Source organism: Amphiura filiformis, chromosome 13 (assembly GCF_039555335.1).
Source record: "Amphiura filiformis chromosome 13, Afil_fr2py, whole genome shotgun sequence".
In the NCBI taxonomy this organism is placed as follows: Eukaryota; Metazoa; Echinodermata; class Ophiuroidea; order Amphilepidida; family Amphiuridae; genus Amphiura; species Amphiura filiformis.
The window spans coordinates 42,712,734-42,727,934 of NC_092640.1; the positions used below are offsets into that span (position 1 = coordinate 42,712,734).

The following is a 15,201-nucleotide window of genomic DNA, read 5'->3' on the forward strand; positions in this document are numbered from 1 at the left end:
CTGAATAAATGGCAGGAAATCCACAACTGAAGTGAATGGCAAACCATAAGAAGAAGAATATAAAAAAATATAGTTCAACCACAGACCAGAAAATATTCCATCATCAGTTAAGGGCTGGGGTATGAACGTTTGGACAGTATTTATTTTGGGACATTAGAGCACATCAGACATATCGAATTGCATTCTGAATACGAAGAATGTCATTCTGATATCAAATAATTTTGTTTTTTTGAAATTCGCAATTTAATACACATTTTATGGCAAATCATTAAAAATTGATATTTTTGATATTTAACAGTACTTGAAGTTAAATTTATAAATCTGATGATTTATAGTTAAAGTGTATGTAGGTGGGATGAAAAGCCGACGATCAATTGAAAATTTTGACCTTTCAGTATTGAAGATATGGATTTTTCCCCAAAACACAAAAAAAATTAGGCCTTTTGGGAAAAAAATCCATATCTTCAATATGAAAGGTCAAAATTTTCAATTGACCGTCGGCTTTTCCTCCATGCTACATACACATTAAGAATATATCATTAGATTTATATAATTTACTTTCGAGGACTGTTATATATCAAAATTTGAAAAATATCAAATTTTTTAATTTGTCATAAAATTTGTATTATATTGTGATTTTAAAAAATGAAAATTATTTGATATCAGAAAGACATGCTTCAGTATTCAGAATGCAATTCGATAGGTCTGAGGTGCTCTCATGTCCCACAAAAAATACTGTCGAAACGCAATAAACGCTCATTTTGGATCCCTTAATGAGGGCTAATTTTTCCATGAAGCATGAGCAAAAACGCTATGCCCATTCTATGCCTATTTTGTCAAAGCACCTGGCTGATGATCTTTCGCATGTACACAGGCACCATCATATCACTGAGTTGATAATTATAATGACTGCGCATCAGTTGTGGGTATTGTGAAAATTCTAAACATTTTGCTTTTGGAACTAAGGGACCATTCACAAACACTTGTTGGGGGGCCTGATGCAAAAAGGGGGGCCTGAAAAGTTTGGACCCTCCTGGGAGGGGGGGCTAAAATGACCACAAATTTTCCTGGGAAAATTGAGTTTGCTTTTCTATGGGGTTGACCCATAATTTTCATGTCAAAAAGGGGGCCAGGAAATTTTGAGGTCTGTAAAAGCGGGCCCCGAAAAATGTTTGCGATAAATTTTTTTTGCATCAGACCCTCACAAGTATTTGTGAACAGTCCCTAAGGATATTCCTAGGTCCAAGCATATGTTTAGAATTTTGCACAATCATGACAATAGGCTACACAAAATATCTGTATAATTTCCTTGTTCTAAGTTGGGCTACTAGATATACTTGACACCTGTATCTAAAATCTAATAAAAACGACCCCATCACCATATAAAATTCCCGCATAAAATTACAGGTAAAATATATTACAAGTCTTAAAATACAACAAAGTCATTTTGAAGTGAACCAAGACAAGAGGCAAGACTTCAGTATTGCCTTGGCAGTAATGGGCTCTTTAAAAATCGTAAATCCACACATGCCATGTGGAATATTTCACAGCCATCTCCAACACCTCATGGTCATTTCAGCTGGAAATTTTGAATAGTTTATGTGAAATTCCAGCTGATACTTATTGAAATTTATAAAATCTGGTTGAATTTTGCATAATTTGGCCTAAATTAGACAATATGTGACTCCTTGTCACAACTGAGCCCCGAAGTCGCCAATCATCATTTTTGAGATATTCAACCAAAATATTCTGCTTTAAAATGATGTATATCATGTCTATAGTACTTGACATTTAAGTAGTGAAATATCAATAAAACAGTCAATAAATCCTTTGTTTCCTATTGTTTATTGTTAAGTTCGATGGAGCATATCTCAATAGTGGCACTGGCGACATCCGGGCTCAGTTGTGGCGAGGAGTCACATATGTGTAGAATTCTAAAATCTTCCACACCTTTGTCACTTTTTATGGATGAAAATGGTCGGATCTGGACTAATTTAATCTGTTGACTTTGTTTGGAATTCCAAAATCTTCCACAGTGGGGTGAGTGTGGTTTACAAATGTAACAGAACTGCACAATTCCAATGATAAGGGTGGAGTGGGGGAGGGCCATTCAGCCAGATATTACAAATGTACAGGTGCTTTAAAATATCCTAAAATTAGCACATTTTAGTTGACCAAATTGAATACAAACTATATCAAAATATTTGGTACCTATCAGTTTTCATTGATAATGGACGAGTTTGACACATCAATATTCAACATAAGATCCAAATAATATTTGTAGATCAATTGTAAATAACAAGTCATAAACGACATACGGTACATTCTGGACACTTCGAAAGTATCCAATGTTGCATTTGAAAGAGGCAGGTTTTTCAATAAATATCAGAACTGACGGGTATCAGTCATTTCGATATATTCTGTACTTTTGGTGGCAAAAATTTCACAATGAGACTGTTTATCCACACATTTTGGGTAAATGCTTTTTGCTCACAAATTGGTATACGGATGGGTAGCAAAAACAGTAAAAACTAGGTATAGAGAAAGTCGGCATCTGAAAGTCTGTGTGGCACATCCCCATACAAAATGTTTCAGAGACCAAAAACGAATGCGAGCAGCAGCTTTGAAACATACTTTTTTTGTGCTTAATTACAAACTTTAGAGAAAATGTAAACCTTGAAAATACAGCCCAAAATATAAACATGCATATACCGTGATACATTTCTATCTATTTTCAGTGTCAGTGTCATTCTCTATTAGAATATGTGACGTATCATGTCAAAAGGAGACACTTTTGGGCAGGATCGTAAATGGAGAAATAGCCAAAAATCTGTCCGGGTGATTTTTTTCACAATTTGGTTTTGCTGCGAATTTGTGATGTTATTACTGTTAACAAATATTGTCTGATAGTTTTAGACCGGAATATAACTGGCATCTTGCATTTTTTGAGACATTTTTCAAGGTAATTCCTACTCTCAACATTGTCAATAATATTTTTAAAGGCCGATATCTCAATTTCCAATTTTATAATACCATAAGTTACGGACTCAATATCTTCGCTTAGGAATGTCCGATTTCATTGGGGAAAACGGCGTTGTGGAGCAAAATATCTCTATATTTAAGATATGTAAAAATCTCAAAATTGATAACCTGCCCAAAAGTGTCTCCTTTTGACATGACACGTCACATATATGGCTGAATGAAAATGCAGAAACAAGCAAAATTTGCATTATTACACAAGACTGGAATTGTAAAAGAAACAAGATAAAAAAATTGATTAAAAAATATTGATACAATACAAATTAATTAGCATATTTTGCAAAGAAAACCTGATGGAATTTGAAGACCACCAATTGCCACTCCTCCACCAGTCACATCACTAGGTACCTTACCAGTTCTGAGAAATTGCACTCGCAACCTCGTACGGATGGAATGATGGAGGCACAATTACAAAGTTCTGTTAATTATGGTACCTAAAAGTATACATAAACTAATATCAATTTTGCAGTGCAATTATCAAAAAGGTCACACACCCATGATAGTCTCCTTCGAAACTAATTTATATCATCCTTAATTAATAATGTACAACTGCACTTTATTCCATTCCATATAGAATGGGTGTGCAACAAAAACCCACCAAGAAGTAAGTTAATTACCCCCTCCTTAAAAGGGCAAATATATTGCTTGGACAACATCATATATCATTGGCAAGCTAATATTACATGAGGACAATGAAAATTACTCCTTTTTTGAGAAAATAAGTCGTTTAAAATTGATATTCTGCAAAAATCAACTGTAAGTGGTGAGTTCCTTTGAACGAGACAGATTTGACCTAGAAAAACTGTGATGTCATAAAATGAAGTGTGCCAGCTTTGAGAGAATGGACTGTCAACACTTTCAATGCACAGAACGTATACTGTCTTTGTTATCAGAAAAAAACTCTGAATCAAGTATTACAAATGGTTTGTACACATATGGATAAAATCAGGCCGCTGCTTTATTATATATTAGTAAATTGTGATATTGCAATTCATATGTATATCAAGTTGATGAGAAATGTTTGGACTAAAAAATTAAAAATATTTTTGCCCAATGTTACCGTGCGATCTTAGAATTTGAGCGTGATGTATATCCATATTGTATTTATTATACATTAAACAATTTCAATGGCCTTTTGTTGAATTTTCCCGATTTCTCGTAGTACAAGGTCGCGCATTATACACATGACTGAATTTCAAAAGAGCCCATATCGAGGGCTTATGTGTATGTAACATGACTCTTCATTTACTGTGACGTCACCAGTCTCCTGCACTTTGGAAATCAATTTCGCTTCGAACGGGGGAAGGACCGTACGAGGCTGCATTTTGTCAACACAATTTCTCTTTTTTCAGGAGAAATATGAAAAAAAACTGCAACGAGTGTCAACTTGTAATGTAATAATTATTCTCTTCGAATGGAGTTAAACTTGTTTTTGCAATAGATATGCCCTTTAATAGCAAGACCACCATAATTGCAAGTTGAATTTGGCATGTAATTCATTTTGCGTGGCATGCATATACAATGATGGTGTAATTATGTTTCGGTAACATTCCGCTATATCTAAGGACCGATATATACCTAAGGTTCGCTATCACTACTACTTACAAAAAAGGTCCTTTATTTCTAATGTTCGATATTACTAATTACAAATAAGGTTCTTTACTGCTAAGGTTCAATTTCAAATAATGTTTTCTATCTCTCTTAATTTCAAATAAGTTTTGCTATTTCTAATTTTAGAAAAGGTTCACTATCTCTAAAAAAAATTTGCTATCTCTGATTTCAAATAAGGTTTGCTATCTCTAATTCTATATAAGGTTCGCTATCTCTAATTGTATCTTAAAACTCACTACTTATTTTAAACCTCATTTAAAATTAGCAAATCCCTTAGAGATAGTGAACCTTATTTAAAATTAGAGATAGCGAACCTTATTTAAAATTAGTGATAGTGAACCTTACTTGAAATGAGTGATAGTAAACCTTATTCCAAATTAGTGATATGGAACCTTAGAAGTTAAGGACCGATTTATAGGAATAGCGAACCCTTTTCTGTATTAGAAATACTATAGCAAACATTTTATTTCATCCCCATTGGATTTCCTGTTAGTGATAGCTAACCTTTAATAGATATAGCAAAGCATAGCGATATCAGACTTTAAAGATAGCGGTCCTTAGGGATATAGCGGACCGTTGCCTATGTTGACACCCATAAGGCTTTATCAACCATGAAGGTTGTGAATTGGAACCTCCCGCCTGACCTGCCATTGTAAGTAAACATATTTGCGAACATGTCTAAATTGACTGGTTTCACCTGATCACTTGTTATCTTGATCCCTGTTTTGTGATAAGTCTGCCTGCACACTATCACAAACACATCCTGTTTGATACGGAAAGCAACCTTCTTGAACTCTGCAGGAATCAAGCGTTGATCTTGCTCCTCACCTAATGTTGCGGATCTTTCGTAAGGGTCGATAACCAACTCATGAACTGCTATTTGATGCCAACTGCACCCTTTCTCTTTACAATTACACTTACCGCCAACAACTCGATAGCATTTCCCCTCATGTTCCACTAAACTTGTGGTACGTGAGAAAGGGTGAGTGGCTTTCATGAGAACTCTCCAATATAAATTGTGTGCGTGCATATCGTTGATGAACATCTGAAGGATATGTTTACATTGATTGCCTTCCTGTGTTCCTACCATACCAGCATATACAAGAAGTATGTTCTCATTCTTATGTGCAACACAACATATTGAATCCATGTTTAATATATCTCTACATGACATTGAATTGATTGAATCCCACCTGTTGTCAGCAATGGAATACGCCTCGCAAGATCCTCGATTCTCTCCTCCACCAATGGCAAAAATCTTGCCATTCATATAGACAAGAGGGTGATTCTGTCGTCTCTCTATCATAGGTGATAATGGGTACCATTTCTTGTTGGCAACATCTAACTTGAGAAACTGTGGGCACTTCAACTTAAGTGGTAGTCGTACCGTACCTTGTGCAACATAAATATGCCCTTGAGCATTACAGTAGCTATTGAGTGTATCTGAGCAGTCTTTCTCTGGCAGATCAGGAAAGTTATTCATCCGAAGCCATTGGCTAGTTGTAGTATCATAGAAGAGAGAATAATGCCCATGTCTGCTCAAAAAAACTGCAGTCTGGAGAAACAAACAAATTAGATCAAATTAACTCTATGGTATCATTGGTATGTGCCATCAGTCTGCTATTTGCAGCCCCTTAACCCTAACCCAACTTGGACTCACTAAAGCTCACTATTAAAACCACTCTGTGTGCATGCATTCCACAGGACTTGATGACGCAATCAGACCAAGTCATATATACCCAGGGAATCGTTGACTGGGCCAACGTCACCTGTGTAGGATCTTCTGCGTGGCATGCGAGGGGTCCGCGGCTCGAATCCCGGGGGTGCCAAGTGACTTTCTTCTTCATCTTCTCTTCTTTTTCGTTCCTTCTTTCCCTTCCGATAGCCAAAAAACCACGGGTAGGTTCCTATATGCCTCCTTAACCCTAACCCAACTAGGACTCACTAAAGCCCCGGGGGGGCCACTCACATAAATGGTCTGTACGCATGCGTGACCAAAAAAACAAGTAAAAGGGGTTGTTTTTTAGGCAAGGCAAGTTACGCGCGTGACGCATTTAGGGTTTAAAAAACACTGATTTTCAAGAATAAGGGTAGTTTTCTGAATCTGAACAACTTGTTTAGGGTACCTTTTCAAATTTTTGGTAAATTACGAGTCCAAAAAGGGTATATTTGTTGCATTTTTTACTAGCCATAAACTCATTAGGGGGTAAATTCTATATTAAATTACCTTATTTAGGGGCTAAATTTGCTGGTAGGGTAAAACTCGTTTAGGGGGTGTTTGAAAAAAATTTGGTCACGCATGCGTACACAGTCATATTTGAGTGGTCCCCCGGGACTAAAGCTCACTATTAAAACCACTCTGCGTGCATGCATTCCACGGGACTTGATGACGCAATCAGACCAAGTCATATATACCCAGGGAATCGTTGGCGGCCAACGTCACCTGTGTAGCTACATGCTGGGGATCTTCTGCGTGGCATGCGAGGGGTCCGAGGTTCAATCCCGGGGTGCCAAGTGACTTTCTTCTTCATCTTCTCTCCTTTTTTCGTTCCTTCTTTCCCTTCCGATAGCCAAAAACCACGGGTAGGGTTAGGGTTAGTGACCATGCATGTTTTCCCTATATGCCTTCTTAACCCTAACAGAACTAGGACTCACTAAAGCTCACTATTAAAACCACTCTGCGTGCATGCATTCCACGGGACTTGATGACGCAAATCAGACCAAGTCATATATACCCAGGGAATCGCTGGCGGGCCAACGTCACCTGTGTAGCTACATGCTGGGGATCTTCTGCGTGGCATGCGAGGGGTCCGAGGTTCAATCCCGGGGGTGCCAAGTGACTTTCTTCTTCATCTTCTCTCCTTTTTCGTTCCTTCTTTCCCTTCCGATAGCCAAAAACCACGGGTAGGGTTAGGGTTAGTGACCATGCATGTTTTCCCTATATGCCTTCTTAACCCTAACAGAACTAGGACTCACTAAAGCTCACTATTAAAACCACTCTGCGTGCATGCATTCCACGGGACTTGATGACGCAATCAGACCAAGTCATATATACCCAGGGAATCGTTGGCAGGGCCAACGTCACCTGTGTAGCTACATGCTGGGGATCTTCTGCGTGGTATGCGAGGGGTCCGAGGTTCGAATCCGGGGTGCCAAGTGACTTTCTTCTTCATCTTCTCTCCTTTTTTCGCTCCTTCTTTCCCTTCCGATAGCCAAAAACCACGGGTAGGGTTAGGGTTAATGGTAATCAATTGTGATATGTACAATGTATAACATGAAAAATGGAAAAATCAAAACATTTATTTATTTATTTATTAAGCTTGGAAATGTTACAATCCGGTGGGGGGGGGGGGCACTCGAATATGAAAGTGACGTACCTGTGCCCACCAGCGTATTCAACTAGGGGTCTATCGGTGTAGAAATTTTCAGAAAAAAAGGGGATTATTCAGTGTTGGCAACATAAAAAATAGGCAGTTCTCAGTAAACTTGTACCTCAGATGACCCCTGGTGACCCCGAAATGACCTTCCAAAAATTTGGCTCTAAATGTAGACTACCCACCAAGTTTCATGCCCATCCGACAGTTTTTACTAATTTGACCTCAGATGACCCCTGGTGACCTCAAAATGACCTTCCAAAAATTTGGCTTTAAATGTTGACTGTACCCACCAAGTTTCATGCCCATCCAACAGTTTTTACTAATTTGACCTCAGATGACCCCTGGTGACCCTGAAATGACCTTCCAAAAATTTGGCTTTAAATGTTGACTGTACCCACCCAGTTTCATGCCCATACGACAGTTTTTACTACAAATTTGACCTCAGATGACCCCTGGATGACCCCAGTAGCTAGACCCACTAACCAATACAAACCGGTTCTGTCTCGGGTCAAGATGCACCCACCCCTAGTCTCCGAGAAAATAGGCGGAAGGCAAAACCTAACCAAAATGGAACACGCATACACATACATATATACATACAGAAGGAATACACTATCGCAATATCCCCCTCATGGCTAAAGCCAGGGGGATAAAAATGGGATGATTTTGTATGTAAGCGCCCAAAAATTCACATCATTGACAATCAAAAATAGCTTTTTACCCAATTTTACAGTGCAAAATAGACAAAACTTGTTCATCTTGCTGAAAATGTGCACGTAGAGAGTTGAAATTTCAATTTTGAGGACAAATTGTTTAAAAAAAAGGGGGTCATTGAGTGTAGGCTGCTGAAAAAAACGGGGTCATTGATGTAGGATTTGCCAAAAATATAGGGGTCTTTTCATGGGCACATGACGTATGTCAATATATGGGAGTGTCCCTATAGTCACCATATATTGCTGATTTAAAGTGTGCTGTTTAAAAACTCTGAACAAAAATTGAGATGATTCACCCGACTGCATCTGCATGCCGGGCATACTTGATTCTTAGAGACACACCATTTGACTTCCAGGGGCTGGGAGTTGAGGTCGGGCAAATGTTTCTTTTTGCTGCCACATTGGGGTTTTTTTCAGTAGATTTTTTACACTAGGTATTGCCCAGGTGGTTTTTTTTTTAAATTTCATGCATTATTGTATACACCGTTAGGTGGGGATATTTTGTTGTGTGTGTATGATATTTTGTTTTTCAAAAACTACAAGCCCCCTCCCCAGAAGTCAAATGGTGTGTCCCTTATCTAGCACTAGACTTTCAAAATGACAGGAATGTGTGAACAGCAGTTAAATAAGGGATCATAGGTGAGTTTTGATGCACGAAATTAAGCGGTCATTTAGCAAGAAGCCAAACAAATGTGTGTTTTTGAGTGAGAAACCCCTGAAAATGGAGGTTATTTAGTGAGACCTGGACTACAACTGTGCCAAAATAACAAAAAAAGGAGTTTAAAATTCTGAAACTTACTACAAAATTCTGGTCATTTTAGAGAAAAACAGGGGTCACTCATGGTGAGAGCTTATCTAAAATTTGTTCAGAACTACTAGTATTTAAAGAGGGGGTCATTGTGAGATGACAAAACAAAACAGGGGGTCATTGTGTGACAGGGAGTAGAAAATGGGAACACACACATCCCTGTCACCAGTTTTTCAGTGAGTCCTCCCTCCCTTGGGATTCTTACATTGACTGTTGTTCTGGTAGCAAATAAGCTTGGATCTATGTGGTCTAAAGGTGGATCATTCGGTTTCCTTTTTCTGGGATCAACCATCTCCAAGACCTTGTCAATTAGCTGCTCGCATTCTGGTATGCTGTACAAATTGGGATGTTTGACTGCCATCTTTGACAGGTGGCTCGTTGGTACAACACCAAGACGGATCTTCTGAAAGAAGGATGCTGCATACTGTTTCCGATCTTCCCAGTGATGCTGTAACCATGCAACTGCTGTGTCAAATATCTGGAAAGAAAAAAAAAAAAAAAAAAAAAGAACATAAAAAGGGAATTGCATATGTCCTGATCTTACCTGAATATTTATCACAGATGATACAGAAGTATCACAGCTGTGGATTTTTTAATAGCCGATGTGTCCTATGTGGAACTTACTGTGATTGAGCTTTTATCAGGCATGAGACTGCACCCCCCAAAAAAAAAAAAAATGAGAAAAAAACCCTGGAAATGAAATTGAAATTGGGCGAAAAGTACCAAAAGCAGGCTGAAGTTAAATAAAGTGCGTAAATTCCCGGGCGTAAATTTTGACTACAAAAATAAAATAAACTGAATTCAGTTTTAAAACTGAAAATTCTCATGCCTCTTTTAAATTATATTAAAAAAATGGGCAAATAATTTCCCACTTTTTGCCACAATTCTGTGCAAAATTGGTTGATTTTGCCCCACTAAGGAACAGCTTAAAACATGTGTGAACTCAAATTTAAAATTTTGATGTTAGACTGGTCCACATTAATGTGACACTCTAAAAAGATTCTTTGAATGGATGTGTGCATGCCCAAAGCTCTGAGGCAGTTTATTTGATAACAGCAATCAGTAATTTTTAAAAAAAACCTGCTGAATTACACAAGCAAAGAAGTACACTGCCTACCCTTTTTTCATCTGTCAAATCAGAATTCTTAAGAAGCTCTTCCATTAATTCACCAGTCATATGTTCTAAAAAGTCTTCCGATGGCTCAGATTTCTTAAAACTATCTGTCATGTATCGTTTACAGCTGTTGACAAGTTCTGTTAAACTCAGCGTATCAGCAGTGGAGTAAATCCTCACAGCAGCTTTGGTATCAACTCTCTGAGCAGTTATTTCTTCATTCAAGAAAGACTTGCAGCTCTCCACCACATCATCAAACTGGATATAGTGGGCCATCTCCAAAACATCAATGGCTGTTTCCATGGTGAGCTTCAGCTTGCCTGTGTAAGCAAAGTTCAGTAAAACTTGGAATGCATCTGGTGTGCCAGTGACAGTGACTTCTGCTTTGTGACTTTCTTGAAAACCTGACATGAACATTGCAGTGAAAAACTCACTACATGCTGCTAGAACTGCCTTGTGTGCTGGAAATGATGTCTCTTCAACCTTGATGGTGATGTCACAGAAGGTTTTGTTCTTCTGTAGTTTATGGAGTCCATTAGTGACTTTGAATACTTGAGTGATATGAGACTTGCGTTCTGCATGATCCTTGATGGAATCCGGAATCCAATCTGGTAGCTGTAGGGGAATGTAACAAAATCTAAATTACAAAAAAATCAATCACACCACTACCCCAACCCACCACCATTGGCAACCCCTAGCCAATATACCCCAACACACCCCTAGCCACTATCCTAATGGCGATCCTGACTTTTAGACCACCCGCGCTATATAGGGCTCAAATATTACTATTTCATCAAGGTTTAATATTCTAACAAGCTTAAACTAAAAGTTTCATCTTAGGAGTCAAGGTGTAAACTATTAAGCAAAAATATCCAACAAGCTAAAAACGATTTTTTACCTGTTTTTTAACAAGCTAAAACCAATTTTTGAAAAGAAGTTTAAAACATCAATTTTTTCATCGTAAAAATCATCTAACAAATCTTTAAAAATACAGTGACCTACCTAATATTACTAATCTATGTTTCCGATGATATCCAAGAAGCTAAAATATTGTGAAAGAGGGCAGGGCTTTGAGTAATGAGGGAAATTACGGGGTAAAATACATCACGTTTTTCGAGAAATTCGCCATCTTGAATGAATGCAGAATTGCGTCACGTAGTAAAACGATGTCAAACACGCTTGAAAGTGCATAATACGCTAGCGTAAATTGCCGTCAAAACGAGCGTACATCAAGCGCTTGTGCTACGCGAAAACTTCGGAGCTGCGGGCATCACCGGTTTTGTTACCAGCTCTTTTACGTCAAAAATAGCTATAAAAACGTGAATTTTTGAACAACATAAAGCTTGTTCGATGGAATAAAAGGTATGTTTGTTCAGTTGAAATCATGTTTAACCTTGTTGCGAAAGTTTAATATGATAAATTTGCAATTTATACCTTATATAGCGCGGGTGGTCTAAAAGTCAGGATCGCCATCCTAACACACCCTACCCAACACATCCGCAACTCCACCCCTATAAAACCTACTTCCATTACTCGTTGATGGTCGATAAACGTCCCAATAAATCGGACTTAGTCACCGGTCAGTTCTACAGCATAGATATCCATGGCTAACGATGGTTAACTATGGAAACATGTTAAAGGACATCAAGAAAATTTTCTAAGTTATTTATTTTGAGCTCTTTCGAGACGAGAAATGGATATATTCTGTAGATTTAGGTTTTGTCTGTGACTGCTAATGTGAGGCCGTCGTGGGTCGTGCACGGGGCTCAAACTCGGTGGGTGGGTGTAGTTCTGTCCTGGCAAGAAGAAGTTTATGTTCGTTAAGTCATCCGACCCAGGGGCCTTCAAGGGGTCATTTGAGGTCAAATGACTAAAAACTGCCATATGGGCATGAAACTAGGTCCTACGGGGCTCAAACTCGGTGGGTGGGTGTAGTTCTGTCCTGTCAAGAAGATGTTTATGTTCGTTTTAAAGGCATCTGACACCGGGGCCCGCTCCCAGGGGTCATCTGAGGTCAAATTACTAAAAAGTGTCGTATGGGCATGAAACTTGGTAGGTACAGTCAACATTTAAAACAACATTTTTGAAGGTCATTTTGGGGTCATCCAAGGTCACCACGGGTCATCTGAGGTCAAATTAGTAAAAACTCATATATGGGCATGAAACTTGGTGGGTACAGTCAACATTTAGAGTTATAAGTTTAGATCATTTTGGGGTCATCCAAGGTCACCCAGGGGTCATCTGAGGTCAAATTACTAAAAACTGTCGTATGGGCATGAAACTTGGTTGGTACAGTCAACATTTAGAGCCAATTTTTGGAAGGTCATTTTGGGGTCGCCAGAGGTCATCTGAGGTCAAATTAGTAAAAACTGTCATATGGACATGTCACCATCAGCCTGGTAATCGCGCCCAGCCGAGAACCGCCAAATATGGTAACCGCCTAGTCTATTTTAAAACTGATGCATCAATGACTATGTTCCTCATGTCATTATTGTATCATTCTCACATACATTAGGAAATGAATTTTTCGAGAATAGAGGCCTTTCATGTGACATATCATCCCGTAAATATGGCGGACTACTCAAATGCATTTGCAATCAAATAGGTTGATGACAACATTTGATTGAATGGACTGCACTCCGCCATAACTACGGTGAAGGACACCGGCTCAAATCCTTTGTTTGGAGCCAATCGATAATTTCATGCAGGGCCTCTATACTTTCTGTTAATAAAATACTATGCTGACCTCACACTCCAGTAATTTCAGATCATTGAGCTCAGTAATACATCAAAGAATGTCTTCCAATTCATGAAAACAAATAGCTAATCTGCATATCGGATTAAAAGCTTGAGGCATTTCAATTGCAAGGCCCATTACTTATACACCAACAACAACATAGGCCTACAAGTGTATATAATGTAGCATGTGCACACATTATCATGTTGTGGATGGTGAATCAAGCTGCAGTGCCTACCCATTCCCAAATAAATGCAGTGACCAACCGGTGTTCACTCATGATTGACGTACTGATCATTATGTATGATTTAAACTCATAGGTTTTGGCAATTTGGGAGGGGTGGGTTCAAAATGACCCCATAGGATTATACGGGGTAAAAACTTCAAATTGCTCAAATACCCTTTCAAATATATCAAATTATTTAAATAAATGAATGAATGAATGAATGAATGAATGAATGAATGAATGAATGAATGAATGAATGAATGAATGAATGAATGAATGAATGAATAAATAAATAAATAAATAAATGAAAAAAAAATTGAACAAATTGTAGCGTAGCATTAAAACCATAATAACCATTGCTGGCAGGCGGATTCAAACCAACGATATTGACATTACCAGTCTGATGCTCTAACACTGAGCTATGCCATCATCTAGTAATGAGGGTCGAGTTTTTAGCGTATACAGTGTTTGTCTGTGAAAATGCCGCCTTGTGAAATAAATAAATATAAAGTCTCAATTTTTAATTTAAATTTATTTGATAATTTTCTAACCTATATTTTCTTTAGAGCAGGGACAAATATTTCCCCTTTTATCCAATTTGGCGCTAAATAAGAATCTACTTCTTTTATTACTGATTTAATTCCGCGATTTGTTCCATTCAGCAATATCAAAGATTAATGTCAAGCATCTCTCACGACAGATATTTAGTTGGCTTAGTGGTTTTGCACAGTGCTTTTTAACCGGGAGGTACCGAGATCGATTCCCACCTCTGCCTGCAATTTTTTTTTTCAAGACTGGGAAATAATAACCTGACATTCGCCGCTGACATTCACGTACTGCAGAAGCGGAGTTGTAACTTGTTAAACTTTGCTCCTTCCGTAAAAGGGTACATTATTTTGGCACTACATTATTTCTTTTTTTCCACATTGCTGGTAGGCCCCTATTAAATATCAAATGGTCATAATTGGCGGTCACTTCAAATCATCGCCAACTGAACGAGGTTCAGGAATGTACTCTCATTGTTAATTGCAGTGGCGTAGATTTCTTTTTTTGACATTGGGGGGGATGGAGTTTGAAAAAAATTCTCGAAGTATAGTCAATCCAGCACCTTTTAGCGACATAATAAGTTTATGCGCAAAATTTTGCTATTTTGAAGCTAAACTGATTAAATATGGTGTAAAAGTAGAATAAATGCGCGCGAAGCGTGCGAAAATTTGTATTTTGGGGGCTAAAATGAGCAAATATGAGGTTAATTTGATCAGAAACCCATTATCAGGCGTCAACATTGGGGGGATGATTGTATGGACCCCCCCCCCAACAAAATATTGGGGGGGGGGGGATTTATCCCCATCCCCCCGGGATCTACGCCTATGGTTAATTGTTGGTTAATCCACCACTTGAACAGGACTTAACCAAAGCAAACAAAGACTTAAGCTTTTTTACGAATGCTATACGTAAGTATATAAGCTTATTATCCTCTTCAACAATAGGATTAAAGATTGGTGCTTGACTGGAATTACGTGCTAGTGTCATTGGTGATTGTTAAAAGGCAATAAGGTGTGTAATTGCAATATTT

The 15,201-nt window shown here is 38.1% G+C and overlaps 1 protein-coding gene across 1 annotated transcript; it reads right to left on the minus strand.

Moving 5' to 3' along the window:
• Window positions 1-675: 675 nt before the first annotated feature.
• On the minus strand, window positions 676-12,192 carry LOC140167678 (kelch repeat and BTB domain-containing protein 2-like). The gene is made up of 4 exons (XM_072190977.1): window positions 12,187-12,192; window positions 10,666-11,277; window positions 9,754-10,026; window positions 676-6,205 (listed from the first exon to the last, which is right to left on the minus strand). The coding sequence occupies exons 1-4, from the start codon at window positions 12,190-12,192 to the stop codon at window positions 5,231-5,233; spliced, it is 1,866 nt and encodes a 621-aa protein (XP_072047078.1). The 3' UTR covers window positions 676-5,230.
• Between the last annotated feature and the right edge of the window lie 3,009 nt (window positions 12,193-15,201).